Source organism: Ascaphus truei, chromosome 1, assembly GCF_040206685.1.
Source record: "Ascaphus truei isolate aAscTru1 chromosome 1, aAscTru1.hap1, whole genome shotgun sequence".
Taxonomy (NCBI): domain Eukaryota; kingdom Metazoa; phylum Chordata; class Amphibia; order Anura; family Ascaphidae; genus Ascaphus; species Ascaphus truei.
This window is the reverse complement of record NC_134483.1, coordinates 494697680-494710155: the sequence shown is the minus strand read 5'-3', so window position 1 is coordinate 494710155 and position 12476 is coordinate 494697680. Positions and strand designations below refer to the sequence as shown.

The 12476-nt window shown below is 44.3% G+C and overlaps 1 protein-coding gene across 1 annotated transcript in view; it reads left to right on the top strand.

Moving 5' to 3' along the window:
• The window catches only part of NCAPG (non-SMC condensin I complex subunit G), a 44140-nt gene that overhangs the window by 22987 nt on the left and 8677 nt on the right, over nucleotides 1-12476 (top strand). The window contains exons 11-15 of the mRNA XM_075568847.1: nucleotides 3368-3547; nucleotides 4071-4181; nucleotides 7579-7698; nucleotides 10666-10932; nucleotides 11530-11711. Of these exons, the coding sequence (XP_075424962.1) occupies nucleotides 3368-3547; nucleotides 4071-4181; nucleotides 7579-7698; nucleotides 10666-10932; nucleotides 11530-11711 (860 nt within the window). The remainder of the gene's footprint in view (nucleotides 1-3367; nucleotides 3548-4070; nucleotides 4182-7578; nucleotides 7699-10665; nucleotides 10933-11529; nucleotides 11712-12476) is intronic.

Genomic DNA, 12476 nt, shown 5'->3' with positions numbered 1-12476 from the left:
CACCCTCCCACCTCTCTCCCATTCTCTTGTGCCCATTGGAATGCTCGCTCCCTTTCTAACAAGTGCCTGTCTGTACATGACTTTTTTTTCTCTCGCACTCTCTGCTCCTATTTGCTATAACTGAGACCTGGCTCACTCAGTCTGACTCTGCTCTGGAAGCTGCCCTCTCTTATGGTGGCCTTTCTTTCTCCCACACTCCGCGCACTGATGGCAGGGATGGAGGCGTGGGGCTCCTCCTCTCCTCTCCTCTCTCTGCCGTTACCGAACCCTTCCTATTCCTCCCTCTCTTGCTATTCGCTCCTTTGAGGCTCACACTGTCCAGATCTTCTCTACCTGTCCATGTGGCGGTCATCTATCGCCCACCTACCTCTACTCATCCCCCTTCTGCCTTTCTCTCTCACTTTGAATCCTGGCTCTTTCTTTCTCTCCTCAGACTCCCCTGTTCTTCTCCTTGGGGACTTCAATTGCCACATTGATGACCCCTCTGCCCCTTGGGCTTCCCGCTTTCTCTCTGTAACCTCTTCTTTTGGCCTTCAACAGTGCACTGCAGCCAGCACCCAAGGATGGCCACTACTTAGACCTGGTTTTCACTAAAAACTTATCTCTCTCCGATTTCTCCATTTCCCCCTTTCCTCTCTCTGACCATCACCTCATCTCATTCTCTCTATCTCGCTTCTCCCCTTCTCCACCTCCATCTACCCCCCGGTTCTGCAGAAACCTGCGCTCTATTCACTTACCTGACTTTGAGTCCACTTTACACTCCTCCCTCTCCTCTCTCAGCTCTGCTACAGACCCTGACAACCTGGTCAGGAACTACAACTCTGCCTCGTCTTCCTCTCTTGATCTACATGCCCCGCTTTCTCTCTGCTGCCCTCGCCCTTCTAACCCTAGACCATGGCTAAATTCCCACACGCGCATGCTGCGTTCCTCCACTCGTTCTTCTGAACGCCTCTGGAGGAAATCTCATACTCTCGCAGACTTCCTTCACTACAAATTTATTCTATCCTGTTTCAACTCTGCCCTCTCGCATGCTAAACAAGCCTACTTTTCTTCACTAATCAACATGCACAAGTCTAACCCACGGCGACTGTTCTCTGTCTTTGATACCCACCCTCAGCTGCCTCTCCTTCCATCTCTGCTCAGGACTTTGCTGACTATTTTAAGGAAAAGGTGGAATCCATACGTCAGAACATCCCCTCTGTTTCTTCCTCCCATCCTACACCTCTTCCTAACTCTCCTCCTGCCTTCCTTGACTCTTTTTCCACTGTCTCAGAGGAGGATGTCGCTGTTGATCTCCTCTTCTCCCTCTACCACTTGCTCTCTTGAGCTCATTCCCTCCCATCTCCTAAAACCTCTTGGTCCTACTATAATCCCTATGCTCACACATTTTTAACTGCTCCCTCTGCTCTGGAACCTTTCCATCCTCCTTTAAACATGCAACAGTTATACCATTACTCAAAAACAGCAAGCTTGACCCTACCTGTCTTTCTAACTATCGACCTGTCTCCCTCCTGCCTTTTGCCTCCAAACTCCTTGAACGTCTTTTATTCTCTTGCTTGCTCCATTTTCTCAACACCTATTCTCTCCTAGACCCTCTACAATCTGGCTTCCGCACTGCTCACTCCACGGAAACAGCCCTCACTAAAATAACTAACGACCTCCATGCTGCCAAAGACAGAGGTCATTACACTCTGCTCATATTACTCGACCTCTCTGCAGCATTTGACACCGTGGACCACCCTCTTCTCCTTCACATTCTCCATACTCTTGGTATTCGGAACAAAGCTCTATCCTTGATCTCATCCTACCTCTCCCATCGTACTTTCGGTGTCTCTTCTGTAACACCTCCTCTATTGATCTCTCTGTGGGGGTACCCCAGGGCTCTGTACTGGGACCTCTTCTCTTTTCTCTGTACACACTCTCTGTAGGTGACTAATAACATCTTTTGGGTTTAAATATCACCTCTATGCTGACGACACACAAATTTACCTTTCAACCCCTGACCTTACACCTGCTGTACAGACCAAAGTTTCTGAATGTCTCTCTGCTATATCATCCTGGATGGCCCTCCGCCGCCTTAAACTCAATATGGCTAAAACACAGCTCCTAATACTTCCTCCCAAACCTGGCCCTACTACCTCCTTCCACATTACTGTTGGAACTACGATCATTCACCCAGTAGCCCAAGCACGCTGCCTATGGGTCACACGACTCCTCTCTAACATTCACCCCTCACATTCAAAACATATCTAAAACCTGTTGCTTTTTCCTCCGCAATATAACAAAGATACGCCCGTTCCTCTGTTGCTCGACTGCTAAAACTCTGACTCAGGCCCTCATTCTCTCCCGTCTTGATTACTGTAACCTCCTGCTGTCCGGCCTTCCTGCCTCTCACCTGTCTCCCCACAATCTATCCTAAACGCTGCTGCCAGAATCACTCTACTCTTTCCTAGATCTGTCTCAGCATCTCCCCTCATGAAATCCCTCTCCTGGCTTCCGATCAAATCCCGCATCTCACACTCCATTCTTCTCCTCACTTTTAAAGCTTTACACTCTTCTGCCCCTCCTTACATCTCAGCCCTAATTCCTCGTTATGCACCATCCAGACTCTTGCGTTCTTCTCAAGGATGTCTTCTTTCTACCCCCTTTGTATCTAAAGCCCTCTCCCGCCTTAAACCTTTCTCACTGACTGCCCCACACCTCTGGAATGCCCTTCCCCTCAGTACCCGACTAGCACCCTCTCTATCCACCTTTAAGACCCACCTTAAGACACACTTGCTTAAAGAAGCATATGAATAGCACTGTGGATATTCTGAACACATGGTACATAAAGCTTGGCCCCCTGCAGACGCACTTACCAGAACTCCCTCCTACTGTCTCTGTATGTCTCCCTACCTACCAATTAGACTGTAAGCTCCTCGGGGCAGGGACTCCTCTTTCTTAATGTTACTTTTATGTCTAAAGCACTTATTCCCATGATCTGTTATTTATATTGTTATTTATTTGATTACCACTTGTATTACTACTGTGAAGCGCTATGTACATTAATGGCGCTATGTAAATAAAGACATACAATACAATTATAGGCACGTGCAACGGATTACATCAACTTGTTCTGACGCGGCGCCGGGACTATAAGCGCAGCCTTAAAAAAAACCCACGAGCAGAATGTACAAGAGGAATAAACTGTCTTACAGGGGAAAACAAAACATGTACTTGGCAGCCATTTTGGCTACATAAGATGGCTTTTTTAACCTATACATAGGTTGCCATCTTGACTGGTAGGTACAACCAGCATGTTTAACCTTTAACATGCATGCAAGGCTGGCCCTGCCATCACATACATTATCTGATTTTTATTTTTCAGATTGCAGATTTAAGAGTGCAGCTTAACGAAGCCAAACAAGCCTTGGAGGACTCTATAGTTTTACAAGATTTCAGTCTTGCATCTGAATTAAAGGAGAAAATAACAGAGCTGGAAAATCTAAAAACTCAATTGATTAAAGAAGCAGAGCAACCGGAAATTAAAGAAATACGTGTGGAGAAGGTTCAGAATTTTATCATATTCCTTTGTTTATTTTCAATTGTTCTTGTATTGTTTTTTTAACTAAACACAAAGTTGTTGATGTAATACATGTAATTTTGAGGTAAACCAATTTTATTTTATAAAAAGTAATCGCCACAAATTTTGGAACAATTTTGAGGAGCAAAGACCACAAGAAAAACCACACTTTGGCAAAAAAAAAAAAGAAGTAATTTAAAACCCAATTAAAATGAAATGCTAGAAATAGTTTTGTGGGGGCTTTTACGTAGCATGCTCGAAGTAATAAGAAATTGTTAATGATGAAATGTTTGGTTTTAATGAATTTGATGTGCATTGCGTTTTACTTGTAGATTTTTGGTCATTCTGCCATAGCACTCCAGTAAATTGATCTACAAAAATAAATGTAAACCATTAAGTTCTGTTTATATTGAGTGAACTTACTGTACCATAACACATGGAGCTGGATTTAAACAAATGTGAAGATTTGCATAATGAAAAGATGTATTTTTGTGTCATTTCTTTTAAGAATGATCCTGAGACACTTCTTAAATGTCTGATCATGTGCAATGAACTTCTGAAGCAGATATCCCTTTCTAAAGGACTGGGAGGGACAATGAATGGGATTATTGAAACTTTGGTATGATTTATTTTATTTTACTTTACCTTTCAAACAAATCCATATAGAAAATAGTTGCATGAAACCCACACTAGTAAAATTAACCGTTTCTTTACTTTTCCCAAGTCTGCATTTTATTCTTGGACACCCCTATTTAATCAACGGGTCCACGTAAACACAGGTAATTGCAGTAATCCATTAAAATATTTTGTCCCCGGGGGTTTCCGGTGACGTCACCTGCTATGGCTGCGTGAGGATAGAGCTCTGCGGATCCTCTCATATAAACGCGAAAATCAGCGCGTTTCCCCCGACTTATCTTTCCCCCCCAAGGCTGCCTAGGACAACCAAACAACCAGCAATGTCTAACAGGCTAAAAAAACAACAAACCCAAGGGGTCACGAAATATTTCCCCCCATCTCAGCGAAGCTTAGAGGCAGCCGAGGAAAACCAAGATGGCGTCAGCCCACGCGGCCCTGTAGCCCTGAGAGGCATAGGAGACCGATCAAAAGAAAGTCCGGAGCCAGAAAGAGGATTCACCAGGGCATATATGGAGGAGCTCTTCTCCGCCATGCACGACAAACTCCATGCCTCCCTACAAGCAGATCTGAGGAACGCAGTCACAGAACTGAAACGGGAGATTACGGGCCTCACGGAGAGAACTGCTAAACTAGAAACTAGGTTAGGGGAGGCCTTACATCGCCAATCGGAGGCAGAGGAGGAAATCATCCGGCTGGGTGAAGAAGTCTCCTATCTGAAGGATGGGCTGGAGGATCAGGAAAATAGGGACTGACGCCAGAACTTGAGAATCTGAAATATTCCTGAGTCGGTCCTTCCTGACCTCCTCCGCCCATACCTAAAGAAACTATTCAACTCAATCTGTGGGGACATTAAAGAAAGGGACGTGGAGATTGATCGGGCCCACCGTGCCCTAGGCCCTAAATCAGGTGATCCCCGCTGCAGGAGGGATGTAATAATCCGCCCCCACAGTTACTCCACGAAGGAGAAACTCATAGGAGCCTGCCGCGAGAAGGACTGCATTCAATTTGAAAATGAGTCCTTGCAGATATTTAATGATTTATCTAAAATCACAATTGCCCGCCGCCGTGAGCTCCGGCTCCTGACTGCCCTCCTCCGCGAGAAGGGAGTCGGGTATCGCTGGGGATTTCCGTTCAAACAGATCGCCTGCAAAAACGGAAAATTTCTTACCTTAAGACGCCCCGCAGATATGCACCAATTCGCCCATGCTCTCGGCCTGTCTCCTCCGCCCTCCTGGAATGAAGAGAACACAGACCCCAGGAGTCGCGCTCCCGAAGAAGCCTCGAACCGAGTTACGGAACTCCGCAAGTGACCACCGCATCCAGGGTATAGGTAATCCCCAAAACAACCCTCATCGTTATGTCCTGTTGACAACAATCCACACCAGAAGAGGAGCTGAGGATCAGATCCTGCGTGCCGCTGAGAGAGGGATATTGTCCTACCCGACCCGCTCTGGAGAAACTCCTCTGCCTGCGAGGATCCCAGGATCGATGCAGAGGAAGCTTGTCCCTCTCGGCCCCTCCCGTTCACTTGGTCCAGACAGTGAGAGGTGTCCGAGCAGGAGCTGCAACTTCTGTCCCCTCTCTTTAGCTCGAAGCACTCTGCCCACAGCAGCAGGACTGTTGCGACCTGCGCGGCTGTGGGGAAGCACCGATCGAGCCGGGTCACAGAAGCAACGAACGGTCTGTGATGGGGTTGGGGGGGGGGGGGGGGATACTGTGTATGGGATTAAGGGGAGACCCTTAAGCAACTTTATTACACTAGTTATCGGACTCCCACTGTCTCAGATTTTCCCCGATCCACAGACGAAGACCGCGCAGCCCCAGTCTCTAGTTTACCACCCCATGACACTGAGCCCGGCGTTTCTCTCGGCTCTTAGCTTAAAAAACTGTTGTTATACCTATTATACTTACTGTTAGACCTAGGGTTTACAGGCCAAAACAAATACATGTATATACACAAGTTTCCCAAATGCAGCTCAGGAATCACCAGTTAATCTTTTGTTGCCTACGTCGTCCCTCTCTCTCCCCCTCACTCTCCCTCTCCCCCTCACTCCCCCATTCCCTTCCTTCCCCTATGGACAAAGGGGAGACATGGCCCATTTTTGGTGGACATGTCCTGGAATCCAGAAATATTGGATCACCGTGCAAACCTTAATAGAAGAGGTAACTGACCTCACGATACCCATTGATCCACTGACCTACCTACTGGCCAGGCCAATAGAGAAAATTGACCGACCATCTAGGAAATTGATCTCCTTCATCCTCACTGCGGCGAGATGTGCGGTTGCGTCCTCCTGGAAAAAGGTGTCACCCCCCTCCCTACAAATAGTAAAAAAAAAAAAAGGCTGAACGATGTTATGCTCATGAAGAGACTGACTGCCTTCCTTAAGCGCTCGACGGAGGGCTTTTCTAAAATATGGGAGCCTTGGCTTAGCCAATTACTCCACATGAAACTCACCTAATTTGGCATTGGACGCAAAAAACGGCCTTCAACCCGAGCAGAAGAGCCCCGACAGTGGTAAGGGGGATCCACCCCACCCCTTCCTTCCCGCCACCTCCTTTCCCCGCCTTCTCTTTTTCTGGCCTTACTCTCACTGGTCCATTATGTGGACCAGAGGTCTCGCCTCCTATGGCAAAACTCTTCTCTATCTCACACTCTTAAAAAGAAAACTCCATTTTGTATTAGGCTACCGTTGCATTTCAATGTATGTAAACCATATAACCTGCCTAATAAAAACGTTTGGAAAAAAATATGTTGTCGCCATGGAAGAAAGGTGGTTCGAACCTTTGCTGCAGTAAGAAGCTCGGGGGAGGGTTGGGGGTATAACAACATTTTTACACACTTAGATTTTTTTTTTTTTAAATTAGGGCACTTCTGGTTCTTTAACCATTGTAGCGCTCGCATGGCACACCCTTTAGGTACTGCATACATATCACGTATCCCATGCCATTGGCTATCATTGTTTTTTGTTTCAGCTTTTCTCTATGCAGTGGAGGAAATACAAAGGACACAGTATGCCACAGGTTCTATAGGGGCCTGCTAATCAGGTCTACCTGGATGTGGTTGATAGCGAAACCATGTTTTGGCCAAAAGCTTTAATTGAAGGACCCACACATGAGAAGAAAAATTACATAGAAATAAATCAAGTAATTTGTTATATTGGATGTGCATTGGGCCTTCTTTCTTTACTGTTTAACATTTTATTCTCTATGCATACAATTTCTTGATGTCCTAACATTATAACATTTGACCCTTATTCTATGAAGTGTGAGTGCCAATCTGCTGCTATTGCATACAAAGCGCCATTGACAGACTTGGTCGGTACCATGGCCTTTGTCTCGCATAATTTCACTATAAATAAAATTCTGTTTTTCACCAGATTCTTCCGGGAATAACTAATGTTCATCCATCTGTAAGAAATATGTCAGTCTTATGCATTGGATGCTGTGCTCTGCAGAATAAAGATTTTGCAAGACAACACCTTGCGTTACTGTTGCAAGTAAGTACTGTTGCATGTATTGCTTATGCATTTAGTTGGGTGGGGACCCAATTCTAGAAGCTGTGAACTGGCTAGTGGTACAGTGCAATGTAATTTAAAGCATAATCTTCAACAATACTACAAATTACATAAATGTTATTTATTTATTTTTTTTCATTTGGAAGCACAGTAAAGGACCATATCCATGATGTTGGTTAAAGCTCAATCCCCTCCAAAACCTGTATGGGTTTAACGCCTACAATGTTAGTATCTTGCCCCTAAGAGTCTCCTGTTTAGAAAACTTTTTGTTGTGTGTTTTTGTTAAAAAAAAAAAAAATATATAATAAATCTTTAGGGCTCGGATGAGAGCATAATTTTAACCTCTTACCCTTATTCTATTAAAAACTTATATTTCCGGATTTTAAAAAGAATGTGTTGAAATGGATAAGAAAAGATCTCTTTAAAGCAGGGGGGAGTGAGAGGGGGGAGATCAGAGGGTCTCCAGAGCAGTATTGTGATATTTCAGTTCAGGGGACCCCTACTTCCCGAGATATGTACTGGAGATGGTGCTGCTGGGTACTTCATGGAGATTTAAAGAGTACAGGCGGAACTATGCCGTTAAAAACTTTATCGTCTACACTGAAAAGAATATTTGGTGGTAGACTTCCATGCAGCTATTATTGTTTAGTAGTTTAAAAAAACAAAAAACAAACATAATTTCATAGTCCCATTTGGACTTTTGTGTGAAAAGTAATAGTTGGTGCAATGCGCATACAGTGATGTAGTCCAGGGGTGAGCAAACTTTTTATGCCGAGCCCCCCTTTTTATCCATGAAATTTCTCGGGCCCCCCTGCCTGATGTAATCAAAATCCCATGAAAAAAAACCCTTTATTAAACGGTATACAATGTAAATACAAATATGTCTAAGGCCGCGCATATAGTGCCCGCGACGTCACCCGTCGCCGCTAGCGAAAGTTGTATTTCGCTTTGCGGCGGCGGCGTGGGCGACCAGGCCATTGATTGGTTCAGGGGCTGTCATATGAGGCGACAGCCCCTTAAAAATCAAATATTGCCAGCTTCAAAAAATCGCGTCGCCACGTCACGCTTACTATAAGCGCACGCGGCGGCGCCAATGCATTTGTTTTCGGGCGACGTTGCGTCGCCTGCACTATAAGCGCAGCCTAAATACTTACATACTTCAACAGCTCGCTCTTGCAAAATTAGGCTGCGTCCACGCTGCCGCTGAGAGCGGTGACATCACCAACTCTCCAAGCATGAGCACAGGGTGTCCTGCATAATTTTGCAAGCACGAGCGGGGAAGTGTTTACACTTTTTTTTATTATTTCTGTACATTCATAGTATGATTGATATATTGGCAGCCTACCCTCACACTTGAAGAGGATCGCAGCGAAGCAGGTTGCCAGCGGAGGAGAGCAGGACCACAGCGCTATTGTAGGCAGACACCGGAGGGAGGGGCGTTTGACATCACAGCGCTGGGGCGTGCTCCTCCGCGTACCTCCGAATCACGTGGCCCCACCTGCACTATTCTATTTGGCCGCCCGCGCGCGCACATCTTTTTCGCCTGCACAACCAGGTTTTGCTGCACGCGCCCCGCCTAAATAATCTTGCGCCTGGGGCGTCCCCCCCTCAGTTTGTGCAACGCTGCATTCAATCACAACACCCACAACCAACACACACACTCAATCACAACACACACACACACACAACACACACTCAAATCACAACCAACACAGCACACACTCAATCACTACACACACACAGTCACAACCAACACTCACATAATCACAACCAACACACACAACACTCAACCACAACACACACACACACAGACAACCAACAGGCACAGCACACACACACACACACACACACACACACACACAACAGTCCATATATATACACACAAACACACACACACATACATACATATACACACACACATACACACAACACCCACTCAAATCACAACCAACACAGCACACACTCAATCACAACACACACACAGACAACCAACAGGCACACACACGCAAACACACACACAACAGTCCATATATATACACACACAAACACACATATATACACACACACACACATATATATACACACACAAACATACATATACACACACATATACACACACACATACATATACACACACACACTCAAATCACAACCAACACAGCACACACACATTTCTACATATACACACACATTTCTACATATACACACACATTTCTACATATACACACACATTTCTACATATACACACACATTTCTACATATACACACACATTTCTACATATACACATATACATACAAAACACACACACACATATACATATACACACACATATACATATACACACACATTTCTACATATACACACATTTCTACACACACACACACACACACACCTGGTGGGTAGGGGGAGAGAGTAACTAAACCTGCTCAGGTCCCCCCATGTGCTGCTGAAAACGGGCGGGTAAAAGACAGGAGGAGGAGAAGGGCTTGTCTGTGTGCAGGGAAGGCCCCGCCCCCTCTGCAAGACACAGCAGAGAACTGGAAGCAGCCTCTGCACGGAGCTTCTGGCCGCCCGCCCCCAGGTTTCTCCACACGCAGCCTGCGCCCCCCCTACATAATCTTGCGCCCCCCCGAGGGGGCGCGCCCCCCAGTTTGCGCACCGCTGATGTAGTCCGTAGCATTTAGAACAGAGATTGAAATCGAACTCCCCAGGACCTGAAAGTCTTCAATTTAATGTAAAAAAAAAAAAAAAGTATTGAATAGGCATGTGAACTAAACTTACTACTTTTGCATCAACAAAGTTGGAAACACAGAAAAAAAACTACTTAACTTTTATAGGTAGATACATATATAGGTAGATACATAATGTAATTAATTATGTTAAACAAGAATGACAGTGCAATATATCAATGGTATGTACTTTTTTGTTTTTAAAAAAAAACCCCACAGATTTCACAGCTTGATGAGGTTAAGGTGAAGATCAGTGCCATGAATTCAGTTTTTGACATGCTTATGCTGTTTGGCATGGAAATTTTGAAGGCAAAAAAAGCAGACGCTGATGTTTCCCAGGGCAAAGCGGATGAGGACACACATGATGTCTCTGAGGAAGAAAAATTAGATTCAGCGGATGAAGTTAAAACAAATGAAGACGAAAAAGAAGAAACTGCAACTGTTAATGGCATCCTTCAGCTTTTTTCTGGCTTCTTGGACAGCGAGGTATTCAGTATGGGCACCTATTAAAAAAATACAAACCTTGAAAACCCTTAACGATCTTATTAGCTGAAGGCAGCAATACGGGTTTCTTTGCTGTCTGTGTATATAAATTACACACACCATTTTTTATTCTGTTTACCAATGCAACTTTTCTCTTGCTATTTATCATAACAGCCGATCATTGTGCTTTCTTGCCTCTCCACAGCAATAGGAATTGTATGTGCTAAAGGAGGGTGTAAACTTCATGCTAATATTTTGTGCTTAATGAGGCTGGCACTTCTGCCTATGGGTTTGTTTTTATTTATTTTTGGTGGGAAGCAAGGCGTCTCCGGAGCTTATAGATATTGATATTGATATGCAATATCCAACATCAAACTACAAATATTGGGAGCAAATTCCATGTTAGTACTGTAGGCACACTGGTCAAAGTGATTGCAGGGTGTATGCATACGTGAATCGCACACATGGCTGCAACATAAAACACAAACTTCTCAAATGCTTTTCTGTGGTAAGGTTGTATATTTTCTGTGGGCTTATTTGGCTTATTTGGCTTGTGTAAAGCTAGTGTCTAAGCGTTTGCCAATTTCATTTTTGTGTAAGATTCCAGAAATCAGGACCGACACTGCAGAAGGACTGGCCAAGTTGATGTTCTCTGGAAGATTAATAAGCGCCAAACTTCTTTCTCGTTTGATTTTACTCTGGTACAATCCTGTAACTGAAGAGGATACAAAGCTCCGGCATTGTTTAGGGGTTTTCTTCCCTATATTTGCTTATTCTTGTCGGTATGTTGATTTTTGCATCTGTTTGTTTTTTTGCTTGTTTAAAAATTGGAAAAGCTATTGTGTTTATTTCAAACTGTATTGCTGTGAATGGGAACAATTCTAGGAAGGTATGGGTTGCAAAGAAATATAAATTAGGCCATTTTGAAGAATAAATTGTAGTGTAGTTAGTTTTTTCATTTAGACTTTTCAGGTGGCAAAATAAAGTGTTTATAACCTGATATTTTCTTACAAAATCAAACATTTCAGTTCAAATAGCAGAACATGTATTGTTTTGTAATAGAGCAGCAGAGTATCTCTGGAGCTGAACCCCCATTAATTTCAGCTCCAGAGACCTCCTGCTACCTGAGATACATACGGGGTGCCGGTATCTCCTGCTCATGTTTAAATGTCCCGGTAGCCAATAGGAAGCCGCAAGGGATGACGTCACTGCTTCCTATTGGCCTGCGTGACATTTAAGTTGCCATATCAATAGCCCCACAAAGCTGCTACTGGCGCTCCCTATGTAGATAAGTATTTTGGGAAGCAGGGGTCCCTGGAGCTTAAGTGAATGCTGTTGAGCTCCGGAGACTCCCTGCTTCAAACCAAGACGAAACAAAAAAGGAAAGCAAGATTGCCACTTTAAACCTACTGTGAAAACTGTCCACATTGGGTCCTATTTATTTATATATATATATATATATATATATATATATATATTTTTTTTTTCATGAAGACTTGTACAAGACAGAAATGGTTAAAATATGTGGCTTGCTGAATGAGTTTGTT